Genomic DNA, 15,030 nt, shown 5'->3' on the forward strand with positions numbered 1-15,030 from the left:
TGCTGGAATTCCCCCTGGCTGCAAACTACCCTTTAAAATCCAGGGGCCTTGTGGTTCTATATCACAGGCAGCCTTATTAAATGGCTGTTAAAGATGGCGGAGGCTGGGCCGACTGCTTACAATAGCCTCTCTCCATTGGTAAGGGACAGGATTGGATGTGTGGCAGAAGCAGGCCTCTCCCCCTGATCCAGATGTAGCTATCCGTTCTGCTCCCCAGCGGATCCAGTCAGCAAGGCAAATGGCCAGGAGTTCATCTGGCAAGATGGAAGATCTACATGGAAAAACCAGTCCCTGCTGGGATTGAAGACAAATGTACTAAATCAAATTCATAAGCTTCCTTGAAGACCCAACGGCAGATTATAAATCTCATAGGCACTCATCATAATCCTTACTAATAATAGTTCAGGTCTTCACAAATTGTGAGCCCGACATGGTGGCCCTCCAGGGGTTCAAGGACCAGCTGTATTTTTATTTATTTGTCTTGCTGCTAGGGTTGCCACCCTCCAGGTGGGGCCTGGGGATCCCCTGGAATTGCAACTGATCTCCTGGTGACGGAGACCAGCTACCCTGGAGAAAATGGCTGCTTTGAAGGATGGACTCTAGGGCATTAGACACCTCTGAGGTCCCTCTCCTTTCCAACCCCAGCCTTCCCAAAATCTCCAGGAATTTCCTGACCTGGAGCTGGCAACCCTACTTGCCGCCTGCCCAGGACCGCAGAGCCAGAGCACCTGGCAGGCCACAGAGGACTATATTTGACTTGGTGGGTTGTCAGTTTCCATGGATCTGTAATTGGTCAGGTGCAAACTGGCTGTTGGTGGTTCCCAAAAATATAACCTCTTTGATCCCTTTATTCCAAACCTCTTTCAGCCTCTAGGTGGGGCCTGGAAATGTCCTGGAATTACAAGCGATCTCTAGATAACAGTAGGATTGCCAACTCGTGCTTGGAAAATACCTGGAGACTTGGAGGTGATACCTGGAGAAAGCAGGGTTTGGGGAAGGAACAGTCCTCAAAAGGGTATAATGCCATAGAGTCCACCCTCCAAAGCAGCCATTTTCTCCAGGGGAACTGATGTCTGTTGGCTGGAGACCAGTTGTAATTCCAGGAGATCTTCAGCCCCCACCTGGAGGCTGGCAACCCTAGATAACAAGGATCAGGTTCTCTGAAGAAAATGGCTTCTTTGAAGGCTCGACGTTATGGCATTATATCCAGATGAGCTCTCTCCCTTCCCCAAACCCTGCCCTCCCCCCAAACCTCCAGGAATTTCCTAACTTGGAGTTGGCAACCCTACCTCCCACATTCAGGCATGCATCCATATAACTATAACAGCTTTAGATTGATGGCAGTCAGGCCAAGGAAGGAGAGGGCCTCTGCCTCTGAATGGACAGGCGTAATTGGATCCAGGCTCTCAGGAAACGAAAGCCGTCTATTTGATAAGTGTGTGGTAATTATTACCCAGCGATAGCCCCGGGAGCAAACAAAACAGAGCATTTTTGCTTTCAGAAGCAAAGTTTGTGGTTAGCAGAACGGCGTGCAGATTCCCCTTCCAGACTGGTCGGGCCAGTAAGATCCAGAAAAGGGTTCCCTCGAGTCAGAGACGAGATTGGACCCCCACCTGTAATGGATCAGCAGGTCTGAAAAGCAAGTTAAGTTCTGAGTCTCTGTGAGAAAAGTAGACTATGCACCAAGTAAACGAGTACAGAAAACTGACTTCCATGAACTCAGAACAAGATTTTCCAGGGTATGAGCTTACAAGAGTCAAAGCTCCGTCAGACACAAGTAGGAATCTTGTTGGTCTTTAAGTTGCTACTGGACTAAAGTCTTGCATTTTTATAGCACTTGTTCAAAATACTTCACATACCATGGTATCCCTAGAGCAGCCTTGTAAAGGAGGCCAGTTGTCGCCCCACATTGACAGCGGTTTGCCAAAGGATCCCTGAGGAATTAGCATCAGAAATGAGATTCCAGCCCTGAATCTCAGCCTTCTCTTCCAAGTAACTTATGCGGTTAATTTTTTTAAAAAAGTTTATCTTTAAGTTCAGTGTCCACAAAGGTCAGTTCCCCTGCTTGGGAGGCAGGACTTTGGAAAGTCCACTCAGTGGGATAACAGAAACATATAACTGGGACAGTGTCTCTGGACACAAACTTCACTCCCTTTCCTCAAACAGGAGCACCATAAATCCCTGCTGGATGCCTGCTTGGCTTGAGGAGAGCCCCCTCTTCCATCCAGAGTGTCAGTCTGTGGAAGACAGGATACGTTGAAGGTGACTCCCAACCCTTGCAGCAAGAAATCCAAGCTCTCTTGAGTAACTGGGTTTTTATTGAGATATCATAGGCTTCTCCATACACATGTCCATAGGTTACACAGAAACAATTAGAGGCGTCTGGCTGTACACAGGTCTCTTGTTAAGAATGACGTATTGAGTACAGGATACATTATATCAACCCGTTTGCATGTTCCCCCATCCCTCCGGCTCTCCCAGCCGAACACAATCAGTAGTGGGACGGAAGGAGCTGTCCCAAGGCCGCTGCGGCGAGCCATCCGAGATAAGGGCTCGACCGTCCTGGAATCTGGAAGGCAACAATGGAACAGGTGCATGAGGCTATTGCAACATATTATAAGCTGGGTAACAATATGGAGGGACAGTGGGCAACAGACCTGACACAGAGTAGTAAAGAGTCCAGTAGCACCTTTAAGACTAACCAACTTTATGGCAGCATAAGCTCTGGCGATGCATCTGACGAAGAGAGCTGTGGTTTTCGAAAGCTTATGCTGCAATAAAGTTGGTTACTCTTAAAGGTGCTTCTGGACTCTTTACTATTGTATAACTACAGACTAACACGGCTGGCTCCTATGGATCTATTTCCATCCAGAGCTGCCTGTTCTCAGAGTTTCCCCCATCATTCATTTTAAGTATGTGGCATTTCAAAATGTTCAGTGCCACCATTCTCCATGCAGCTGAAGCTTGTAGATCAAAGTGACCCTTGGCTTGTAGCACTCCCTCCACATTCCCCCCCCCCCCCCGTGCCGTTCTGATGTTTCCCATCTAATGGTTTCCTAAAGAAAACATTTTTATAGGGCTGTTTGAAGCGGCCACCAAAAATGCAGGAGTAAAGGAGGGGTGCTGTTTCAGCGGGGGCTGGGCTGGGGAATGGCTGCCTTGAAGGTACCTTAAAGGTCCAAAATGGGGCCACTGCTTGACTTTGGGGATTGTTTGTTTGCCTTGAGGTTCTTGCTGGGACGTGCTTTGCCCGGAACATGAAGTACTGCTCTTGAAGCATAACCTGGAGAGGGGGTCGGGACAGCTGCTTCTCGGTAGCCGTCCCTGCCAAAACTTGCGCAGATACTTTGAAGTGCTGCTGGAGAAAATCGTTGGCCTCTTCCAAGTTTCAAGAAGACGAGGAATTTAGGGTCGTCTTGGGGGGTTTCTTCCCCTACTCCGCACGGGGTGATTAGATTTGAAATCCACTGCCAAAAAGCAGAGAGATTAATTCAGCACCGTTGGGCATTCCATTGGTCTCTGGAAGAGGGATCGTTTTCCAGGCAAAGAGTCTGAGATGGATGAAGTCAACCCCTGTTGGAGAAATGAGTGTTTGTGATGAAAACTACTCTTAGGCCCCCACCCACCCTTGACTCCCCTACTCACGGGGCCAAGGCTGCTAGTAGGCAGACCAGGGGGCATTAGTGCTGGGCAGAAGAAGCCCCAAAGATTTCTGACGCAAGGTTGATGTCGTACAAAAGGGGTTCAGCTTCTTGCTCCACCGTACTGGCTTACCGAGGACTTCTAACAAAGAAAGCCTGTTTGTACTGGGAAACATTAAAGGGAATTAAAATCACCATCTGAAGCCATAACTTCCTTAAATTTATGTGCCCCATCCAGGTTTTTCCTTCGAATGTTGGGATACCTGGACTGCTGGTCTGTTCTTTAAAAACCACCTGTGCCTAAATAAAAACTCTCTCCCCCCTTAAATCTCCTGCTTCAGTGATCTCTTTCTTCTCACTTACCAGAGAACTTACCTCACGGCATCAAACTAAAAGCCTCTACACCCGCTAGTAAGAACATAGGCTACTTCCACACACGTTGGATAATGCCCTTTCAATGCTCTTTAGAGTTCATTTGGAACTGGGTTTTCCCACTTCCAAAGGATTGCTAAAGTGCATTGTTCAACATGTGTGGAAGTAGCCATAATTCTGGGGCATCTCCAGCCACCATCTGGAGATTGGCAACCCTGGGGAAGGTGGCAGCTTTGGAGAGTGGAGTCTGTGGCATTATAGCCCTCTAGGGGCCTTCCTTTCCACAAACCCCTCCCTCTCCAGGCTAACCCCACCTTCCAAATCTCCAGGACCCCCCCCCCTTTGATCCTTTCCCTCCTTCCTTAATGTTGGCAGTCTCCTTGCAATGAGAGGCTCATGACATCCTAGTCCATGTATTACACTTATCCATGTACGTGTAACTTAGGCTGTGAAATCCTATGCATAGTGAATGTATACCAATTTAGAAATATTAAGGTGGTGCTAGGATAAGCCAGTGCTAGGCTGTTGTAGTCTTATATGACTGCTAATTGCCACTTTGGGGTCAGGAGGGAATTTTTTTGCAGGCCAGACTGTTCAAGGGTCCTGGAGGTTTTTTGCCTTCCTTTGGGCATAGATCAGGGGGCCCTGGGGGAGATGGGGGGAATGTAGCTGTGAATTTCCTGCACTGTGTAAGGGGTTGGACTAGATGACCCTTGGGTACATTCCAGTTGTATGTTTTTATGCATTTGTTTGAAATATAAAACGGGACCAGTCCACACTTAGGTGGATTATATGCATGCTTACTTTAATGTGTGCAGAGTTTGATTGTGAAGGGTTCCTAAGACTGGAAGCAGTCTGAGAAAGTAACAGAGAGGGCTATAACCGTTTATTCACATACTGCCCTTCTGGACAGATTAGTGCCGCATTCAGAGCAGTGAACAAAGTCAGTGTTGTTGTTATCCCCAGTGCTGTTGTTATCCCCGCAATACAGCTGGGGACCGGAGCTTGAGAGGAGTGACTTACCCAAGAACATCTAGCGACTGAGGGGAGGATGTGTATTTCCGAACAAAGCTAGCCCCCCAAAATTATAGGGGGCTGTGTGGGTTCCCTCACTCGGAAGAAAAGGCCTGTCGCCCCCGCTTTCCAAATGTCTGCTGCAGATGTTGTCCAATTTCTTTTGTCTCATAAACTATGGGGGGAGGGGTCTTCAGGGCTCCAAAACACTCTCCCATACATCCTGACCATTGAGATTTCACCAAAACCTCCCTTTGTAAAAGTCTAGAACAGCTTTTGAAACGGAGAATCAAAGCTGAAACTCTCTGGGTGCTGACCCCTCCATCCAGAACATTTTCTGTATTTGTGCCGTGCCATATTCTTGTGCTCTGACGGCAGGCACTCCCTCTGCCTTCTCAGGTACTGGGAGATGGAGCATTAGCAGGGAAGACTTGGAAGGGATGGGAGATGCTGTACCCCTCTATTGTTCATTGTATGTGCCATGCATTCCTACCAAAAGCATGAATGTTATAAGCATATTATACTGACCTTACTAAGAGACAAGAAGCAGGTGGCATAAGGCGGGGGCAGTTGCTGTGAAGCAGATACCCTGTTCCCTTCATGTTCTTGACCAGAGCTCTTGATTTCTTGCTTCTAGTTAAACCAACTGGATAAAGCAGCAGATGCCGCGCACACGTTCTTTTTGGCGAACCCGGAGCACATGGAGGTGCAGCAAGACCTTGAAAACTACAAGACCAAGGCAGGAAAGGTCAATCTGGTTGATCGAGAAGCCAGTCAGCACATGGTACGCTTGGGAGGGGCCGAAATTGGGCTTTTCTCAGGTTTTAAATCCGGGCAACGTCAACGTGTTCCCTACAATGAAAGTGGGAGCAAATGTCAGGCCTACGTTCAGACCAAAACACATCCAGTGAAGCAGAAGATATATTTTGTATGTTTATTAGAGATGGGCATGAACTGGAAAAAACAGACCATGCAGTTCTTGGTTCGTCACGTTTCACGAACCACAAACCACAAACTTTTACGAACTTGCCCCAGTTCGCGAACTGGTTCATTTGGTTCGTGAAAACATCACTTCTGGGGCTGCAGAAAGCGCATCCCCCGTCGCCTAGGAAACTGATTGATCGGTGCCAGGCTGTTTGCAAAAAATGAACCAAACGAACCAGCCTAAAAGTCAATGGCAGTTTATTAGAAACGGGCTCTGATGAACTGCTGGTTCGTGAACCACGAACAGGCCTTGTTCAAGACGAATTGTGGTTCGTATTTTGGTTCGTGCCCACCTCTAATGTTTATTAAATCCTTTATGTCCCTTCGTTCCTACTGACAAGAGTGGCTCAGTGTGCTTAAAAAACCCTAACCAGAATATTATGAGATTAATTGCCTTGGGTGGGGTGGATTCTGCATATCCCTGGACGATCATTCTTCTAATCAAAGCAAATTGTGAGGTTTTTTCAAAAGCTATGGGATTTGAAGGGAAGCTAGAAAATGTTTTTAAAAATTGGTAGCATCTCCGGAAGATTTTATGCAGGACAAGGGGGTGGGAGCAATGGAAAGAAAAGATTCTTATGAGCTGTTGTCTTCTGGGGAATGAGCTAGGTCCAAACTCATCTGGGATGTGCAAGCCTTTTAAGTCAGTCCCCTGGAGAAACGCCTTCCGCAAAATGTGTTGGGATTTCTTGTTATTCAGAATCAGAAGTCCTTTTAGGGTTTTGTGTATTCCTAATTTGGAAATGCGAAGTATGTCTCCCGATTTCAGGATAAGGAAAGAAGAGAGAACCGTATAGGCCATCCTGAACTCCTTGGAGGAAAGTCGGGATAAAAATCTGACAGACCGACCGACCGACTGACAGACAGATAGATAGATCGATATTCTGGACATAACAAATCTTCAGCATTAAACTGCTAAAAGAAGAAAATCAAAGAAAAAACAATAAAGGGCACACTTGTTTGGAAACCGTAACAGTTCAGATGAATTTAAACTGAACCATTAAAACATAATTAGCTTCCTTAAAGCGGTCTAAAGTGGTACTGATAAACAGAAACATCTGGAAGGAGTCTGCTCAGAGAAGGAAAGTTGGCCGTCTCATCTTCAGAGAAAGGGGGAAAGGATTTGCCAATTGAGTCCCAAATCCCCCTTTCTCTTAGGTAGACTGCTTTTGAATTAAAAAAGTAGACAGACCACTCAGTTTGGTGGGTGGAAGTTTGACTTGGTGTGCATTTCAGTTTGCGATGGACACAGGCGATGCATAGCTGCACTCAAGGAAATGAAGAGCACAAAAAGTCACATAGGGAGTATGCCATGTGGAAAGGCCAGTTGGCATCAGCTGTCCCGGAGCCTAAGGAATTTTCCTTGGATTTTATGCCAACAGAGCGTATGTTCTACAGCTGAGTTGTGTGCCCTCCATGACATGGACGTGACACTCCTCATTGTTTGACTTCGTGGCGTTCTCTCTCAACAACACTGCCTAATCTAATCTCTACCCGTTCTGTTTGGTTGTTTTTATCAGGAAGATTATCTTGCCGGAGTGAGGCATTACGACCAAGAGGAATACCACCAGGCCATCCACTTCTTGGAGCGAGCGCTGAGTGGGTACAGCACCGCTGACGTGGAGTGCCGCATCTTGTGTGAAGGCCCACAGCGGTTTGAAGAGTATGAGTATCTGGACTATAAAGTCACCCTCTACGAAGCAATTGCAGGTACGCTCCCAGGTGGAAGAGGCATGGGGCTTTTGTGCCCATGAGCTGCCCCCTCCTGCAGCTGCCTAAGCTATGAGTCCAGCTGGGTCTCATTCATGCGTCTCAACAGCGCATGGCAAAAAAGAAGTGGGAAGGGAAGTGTTAACAGTGTTTGCTCAAAGAGACATACAAATCAAGGCGTGAGGCAGCCTGGCTGTGAGGGACCAGAAGGCAGCAGCTTTTTGGTCACCGTGGAGGGCGGCGGGTCTTAGAAAGTTTCATCTGGATCGCGAAGGAGGTGCCCTGGGCATCATGTTCAGGATTCCTCCAGACATTAATCTCAGTAGACACCATCGTACGTAACTGCATGAAGTGGGAGAAGGCTGCCTGGGACGGAGGAGGGAGAGGAGGAGGAGGAGGAGGCTGATGGGGGTCTGGCAGTGACTTCATCCTTCCCTTCAATGCAAAATGTAAGAATAGTACTGCTAGCAAATGGCGCCTACTCCCTGAACCTAGTTTGGTGCAGTAGAAAAGAGCAAGAGTCCAATAGCACCTCTAAGACTGACAAAAGTTGTGGTAGGGTATAAGCTTTTGTGAGATACAGCTCAGTTCTTCATATAGATCCAGAGGAGTTAACCGTGTTAGTCTATAGTAGCAAAAATAGAAAAGAGTCCAGTAGCACCTTTAAGACTAACCAATTTTGTTGTAACATAAGCTTTCGAGAATCACAGTTCTCTTCTTCAGATGCATGGAGGGCAAGAAGAAACTGGTCAGATATATAGGTGGAGAGGGGAGGGGGGAGTAGATGCCATCAGTAGCTTCCACCTATATATCTGACCAGTTTCTTCTTGCCCTCCATGCATCTGATGAAGAGAGCTGTGATTCTCGAAAGCTTATGCTGCAGTAAAATTGGTTAGTCTTAAAGGTGCTACTGGACTCTTTTCTATTTTCGCTCACTTCTTCAGTTAGTCTGTCTGTAGCGGTAGAAAAGAACAAGAGTCCAGTATCACCGATCTGAAGAAGTGAGCTGTAACTCACGAAAACTCAAACCCTCCCACAAATGTTGTTAGCCTCATAGGTGCTACTGGACTCTTGCTCTTAGCTACTGCTGCAGACAGACTGACACGGCTACCCATCTTGATCTATTTTGGTGCATTCTTCTGGGTGGTTTTATTTCTGCATACTCCATCCTTCCCTGAACTTTCCTTGCAGTCAGTTGCCGTTCCGAATCTCTCATCTCTCAGGAATTCAAACTCTGAGCCGGGACCGTCTAAGGCTGGTGCCCAGCCTGGCGAAGTCACCAGGGTTGTGTGGGAGCTTCTCCCAGAGCTCTCTTCGGGCACAAAAAGATTGTGCAGCAGGCAGCTGGCAAGCTTGGCAGATCCGTAGGAGTGTCTAGACTTTTTTGTAACGACTGGGAGCCTGGCCCAACCAAGTCAGTGGAGTTGGCTTGTCGGTTTACTGCAGTCCAGGCTCTCAGCTCCCGCAACTCGCTGATGGGACCCTGGTTGGAGAATGCACCTGTTAGGTGGTCTCCAGGAAAGCCACTTTCAGCCCCAGCCAGCCCGAACTCTGCCTCTCGTCCCTAGTGCGTCTGTCCCTGGATTACGCTGTGCACGGGCTCCGCTGTGGGGTAAAGCCAACCTGAAAGCTTCATGAATAGCCTCTTCCTCGGCCGTGTTCCTCACTCCTTCCCACCAGGTCGCCCCTGGTGGGTGAACAGGATGCAGTCCAGTGGGGGCAACGCTGGAGACTGAAAATCTGCAGAAAGAAATGAACGTTTGGATCTTTTCCTCCACAGTTTGGCCCTCATCCCAGCCGGGTTAAGAATGAAGAATATCATAAATGGCCTGATTGGCCATGAGGGGAAACACTGGAGATAAATCAGAGCCCGTTTGGCTGTAGGAGGTTTATTTAGCGGCTGTTGATGCCTGACGCAGTCTGCGGGTTGAGGTTTATTTATACTGCTCTTGCTGCTACTATGGAAAATAAATAGCGCTGCTGTGGGCAATAGACCTAGCAGAGGGCGTTCATGCAGAAGGGCACGGAACAAGGCTGACCAGGGCAGTTGGCACCTGGGTTGCTGAAGAGAGAAAGGGTGCCCTTTCTGTGGGACCTGCTCTTGGCCTTTCCTTCATCCTGTTTGTTTCTACCCGAGCCCAGTTAGTTCCTTTGGGAGCCATTTAGCATTTTGCACTTTCAAGATGGAGTGGACGAAGGCTGTCCAAGTGGTTCACACACCTCCTCTTTGTTTATGACTCAGTGGTCATCTGTGAAATGACAGACATGTATGTTGCTTGTTAGAAGTCCAGGGTAGCTGAGCTGGGGAAGAGCTCTGTCTTCCTGGGGCCTTGGATTAGATGCTGCCAGTCATACCAGACAATATAGAGCCAATTCGCAGCCTCCCTAGAATTAGATAGAACAAGTGGTTGACTCGCAAAAACTTGAAGGGGGAGTCTAATTTTCTCCTGTACCCCCCACTATCTCCTCCTTCCCTTCCCTGGCAGCCCCCATATCCTCCCCCCCCCCCAAGTTCCTTCTCTGCTTCCCACCCATCCAACCTATCTGCCACCATGTCTTCAGTTTTCCTCCTTCTCTACCTCTGACAGCCTCTTCCCAAGAAACATCTGGCTGGGCTATGCAGGGGCTGGTGGTGGACTGGTCTGCAGTGCCTGGATGTAGCTGCATCATGGCTGGTGCTGAGCCAGGCCCGGCTGAGTTGTCTGGGTAGTGTGTTTCCAGTAGTTGCCACTGAGGATGTCTCTGATGAGCACTCCTCCATCTGGGGACATGGCAGTGGAGGGGGGCAGGACCTTTTCCAGGAGTGTTTTGGCCTCCTAATCCACTCTTGCCCCCTTGGCTTTGCTTTATAGAAACCAAAGCTTGGAAAGCTCATATAGTTGTGGTTGCTTAGCAACCCCAACAGCCACTGAGAATTCCGTGGGCATTCTTTTCTTAAAGCTACAGGCATTATTTCAGTTACCGGAGGGAATTTTAATCCCCTGATTTTTTTTAAAAAAAGATTTCAGATTTTTCTGCAATCATGAGACTTCATTCAAGTTTATAGAGAAATCTCTTTGGTCTGTCTCTAACTCCATTCTGCAGCTCGGTTAATCCTATCCTGTATATCATGGTTTGGAAATAGATATACTGATTGATGGTTTCCTGTAGTCCATGGATGATTCCAAACAGAGGTTTTTCTCTGTTTTAGCAACTCTAGCCATATGCCTTTCCCCCCTCCACATGACATCATTCTCCATTCCTGCACAATTCATGAGCAGGTATTTTTTCCACTAAAAGCTCTGTTCTTTAAACCTGAAAGAAGCTGATGTTTCCCAGCATGGTGCTGTTGGAACAGTCTTTCTCATGTGTCTGGAAGGAAAGGTACCCTTTCAGTCCAATCCTAAGAAGAGTTACTCCAGTCCAGGGCTTTTTTTCAGCTGGAACACGGTGGAATGGAGTTCCGGAACCTCTTGAAAATGGTCACATGGCTGGTGGCTCCGCCCCCTGATCTCCAGACAAAGGGGAGTTTAGATTGCACGGAGGGCAATCTAAACTCCCCTCTGTCTGGAGATCAGGGGGCGGGGCCACCAGCCATGTGACCATTTTCTCCGAGGGCCACCCACTGAGTTCCACCACCTCTTTCCCCAGAAAAAAAACCCTGCTCCAGTCTAAGCCCATTTTCACAATGAACTATCTTGGGTTTCATTGCTGACACCAACAAAATTGAAATTGGGGGTGGGGGTGCCGTAGAGCTGTTACTATAGTATAATAATACAAGTAGTTACTATTTTTTTCTACCTTCTGCATTTTGGAGAGTGCTGGGCACTCCATAGAACACCATGGAATAGAACTGTGGCGGGCAGTTCCGTAGGCGAAACGGGGGGGGGGGGGAGGATCTCCTTCAGCTCTCCTTCTTTGGACGTTTTTAAGCAGAGGCTAGATAGCCATCTGATGGCAATGCTGATCATGAAGGGGAGGGCAGGAAGAGCTTAGTTCTCATGGCCCCTTCTTACATGCCCAGGGCAATGCTGATCGCCACTTCGGGGTCAGGAAACAATTTTCTCCAGGCCAGCTTGGCCAGGGATCCTGGAGAGTTTTTGCAATCCTCTGGGCATGGAGCAGTGATCACTGAGAGCCAAGCTACAAGTGATGCCTGACCCAGGTTGGACACTTGTCAGCTTCCCTCAAGTTTTGATGGGAAAAGTAGGCATCCTGGTCTTGCAGCTGTAATGGAGAGCCAGGCTGTAAAACCAGGACGCCTACATTTCCCATCAAAACTTGAGGTAAGCTGACAAGTGTACAATCTGTGTAAGGCATCACTTGTAGCTTGGCTCTGAGTGTGTGTGTGGGGGGGGTAGTTGTGAATTTCCTGCATTGTGCAGGGGGTTGATGACCTTAGAGATCCCTTCCAACCCTACGATTCTGTGATCTTCTCCCTGACTGGAAGTGGCGTCATTTAGAGCATTGCCCTGATGTGATGGCACCACTTCCTGTTTTGCACCCAAAGTGACATCTCATGTCAGCCCCCCATGGCTTTCAAGCAGTAGTGGGGAGTGGGAGGCTGGCTGTAGCAGGAGACCTGCTCCCCCCACCATGGGACGTTGCTGGAACAAGGGCTGCTGGTGATCAAGGACTTCCGTCACACATTAGATGCAGCGGCAGTTGCCCATTTCCAACTGCGTTTATTGCTTCTGCACACTGCCGTATTTTTGGACACCGTGTGGAAAATCTGACCTTCACGCCCACAGTCAGCTCTCTAAAATGCCCCTGGAGGAACTGGTTGGAGTTTCTGCTTGGGGGTGATACAGATTTCAAACTCGCTGTAGCTCAGGAAAGTCCCAGGACAGCAGAACGCTTGTTTCATTGCAAGCCCGCATCTGTTCCTTAAAACATTTTGACAGCTCACAAAGAGACAGGACGTGAGGTGCAGTTCTAAGCCATTTTAGTGTTTGAAAATGCAATTTCTGATCTCAGGCAGGCAGGAATGGATGCGGCTGGTCTGTCTGGGAACTTCTGCTTCCATCAGCTGGGCCGATTCCGCACGGCTTACCTGAAGCCGGAACGTTGCGGGACGTTGCGGAACATGCCGGCAAAAATGCGAAAGATCGCGTTTTCTCGTGCGAGTTTTGCGCGATGTCGCCCAATGTTGCGCGTTTTTGTCGGCATGTTCCGCAACGTCCCGGCTTCAGGTAAGCTGTGCAAAATCGGCCCTGGAAAGTTTGGGTTTAGCTGGGGTGTTTGTCACTGAGCGCCATCAGACAGAAGGGCAAAGAACCTAAAGTCTGGAGTTCTTCTACCTTTCCTCTTCCAGGCCACCTATGAGGGAATTCATTTTTGCTTCAGTAGATGTATTGGTTTTGCTCACTACTCTTTTGGTTTGGTTTTTTTAAAGAGAAACGTTTTATTTTTAGAGTTTTTAAATTTTTATATATGTTATTTATAGTCCGCCTTTCTCACTGAGACTCAAGGCAGATTTTTATTTAAATTTAATTCTTTTTTTCATAAGCAGAGAAAGCCCTGATGTGACAGAGTAGTTTCTTCTCAGAAGGGTCAAATGGTCCCTCTTGAAATCTTAAAAAATCGACCCACAAATCGAAGATATTTATCACACAAGGCACATCTCCAGTATATGGAGAAGTGCACATATTGTAAGTACCGCAATTATGCAAGGTGATGATAGAAAAGATACAGTCGCCAGAAGCACGTTATGTCAGCAGAGGGAACGCCACCCCTCCAAGATAATGGCCCATAGAGTATTCTACTTAAGTATAGCTGCAGGAACCGAAGGTAAGAATCAAAGCATTCTAAACATACTCAACATCAGGGCTTTTTTTCAGCGGGAACGCGGTGGAACGGAGTTCCGGCACCTCTTAAAAATGGTCACATGGCCGTTGGCTCCGCCCCCTGATCTCCAGAGAGAGGGGAGTTTAGAGATCCCTGGGGGACCCTGTTAGTCAGAAGGAAAAGCCGAGGAAAAGCATCCTCCTGTGGAAACAGACTTATAGCCGTAATGGTATGGGCCATTGTATAGATATATATGTACGGATATGGATAGAAATTGAGGCCCAAAGAGACTTCAGTCTGGAGGCACCTAGATATAAAGATCTCATCTGGGAATGTGTGGCTCGAGGCCCGCCAACTGTGGGTGATACAAGTTCCCTTGTGTTTATGTAGCCCCTTCGCTTTTATGCATTTGCAGCTGACCTTCGCCCCTCGGCATTACGGCACCTCATCTAATTCCCATTTGGAAAGCAGCTGCCTGCCGTCTGTCCTGGAGAACGGGTTCCAGCTGGGGGGAAAGACAGTTTTTGTCAAGAACCATTATTTTTTCCTCCTGCAGAAAAATGCCTCTTCCAAGAAAAGAAAACCTATCTTTAAAATCCTTACGTTTACATTTCTAAATCAGGCCAATATTCCTCCCCCCTTCCCAAGGAGAACAAAATTGGGGGATTCCCTTCCAGGAGTTCCTTCACACCTTTCTCTCTCCTGCCAGACCCATCCTCAAAACCCACCTTCACCACGACACCTTTGCCCTAACCCCCAATTTACAGGGATCTGCAGCTGCTCCAATGTTTGCCCCCATTGCCTTTGTCTCTTTCCTTCCTTCGTTGACTTTTTCCACTGTTGGAATGTAAATTTCCTCCAGGGATTGGGAACTGCTTTATTTTATTTTGTGAAATTCTAAAATCAACAGGGAGTTGAAGAGCAGACAAGCAAAATAATTTCCTCATAGTTTTTCGGAGGATAAGGCGATCATTCGATACTAGCTATGGGAGCTGAATGGGGCCTCCAGGTTCAGAGGCCGAATGCCAGACCACCACCACGATCAGACACCGGGGAGAGTGAGCAGCAATGGAGGGCTGTTGCTTGTGGACTCACATTCTCTCTACACATTACTAAGTACCTAGGGATGCTCATGTGAACCTCATTTCATATGTCCCCCCTCCAACTTTCCATGCACTCGCTCGCACAGTCACACTTCAGTTTGCTCCATGTGAATACATTCACACGTTTGATATCAGTTCCTCCTCAACTGCGAAAAGTATCCCTGTTTCCCCCACAGCCATTTGTTGAAATGCAGATCTTCACATTTTCTCAAGGAGTTGGACAAGATGGCCGTAGAGGTCCCTTCCAACCCTATGATTCTCGCACCTTGAAGAAATGCAAATTGGGTTTACACACAAAACTGGAAAACTCTAATATTGCCTACAGTGGAGGAATGGTTGATAAAGGTGTTGGAATTTGCATCAGTGGTAAAACTTACTTTAATTGATTATCTACATTTCTGATTGAATGGTAACCCTTTATAGACTTTGAACATGAAATA

General features: G+C 47.6%; 1 protein-coding gene across 2 annotated transcripts in view; it reads left to right on the forward strand.

Moving 5' to 3' along the window:
- P3H2 (prolyl 3-hydroxylase 2) overlaps window positions 1–15,030 on the forward strand; it is a 127,770-nt gene that overhangs the window by 76,809 nt on the left and 35,931 nt on the right. For both annotated transcript variants that reach the window (XM_054983142.1, XM_054983141.1), the window contains exons 2-3: window positions 5,665–5,811; window positions 7,532–7,721. In XM_054983142.1, coding sequence (XP_054839117.1) covers window positions 5,665–5,811; window positions 7,532–7,721 — 337 coding nt within the window. The remainder of the gene's footprint in view (window positions 1–5,664; window positions 5,812–7,531; window positions 7,722–15,030) is intronic.

Source organism: Eublepharis macularius, chromosome 6 (genome assembly GCF_028583425.1).
Source record: "Eublepharis macularius isolate TG4126 chromosome 6, MPM_Emac_v1.0, whole genome shotgun sequence".
NCBI lineage: Eukaryota > Metazoa > Chordata > Lepidosauria > Squamata > Eublepharidae > Eublepharis > Eublepharis macularius.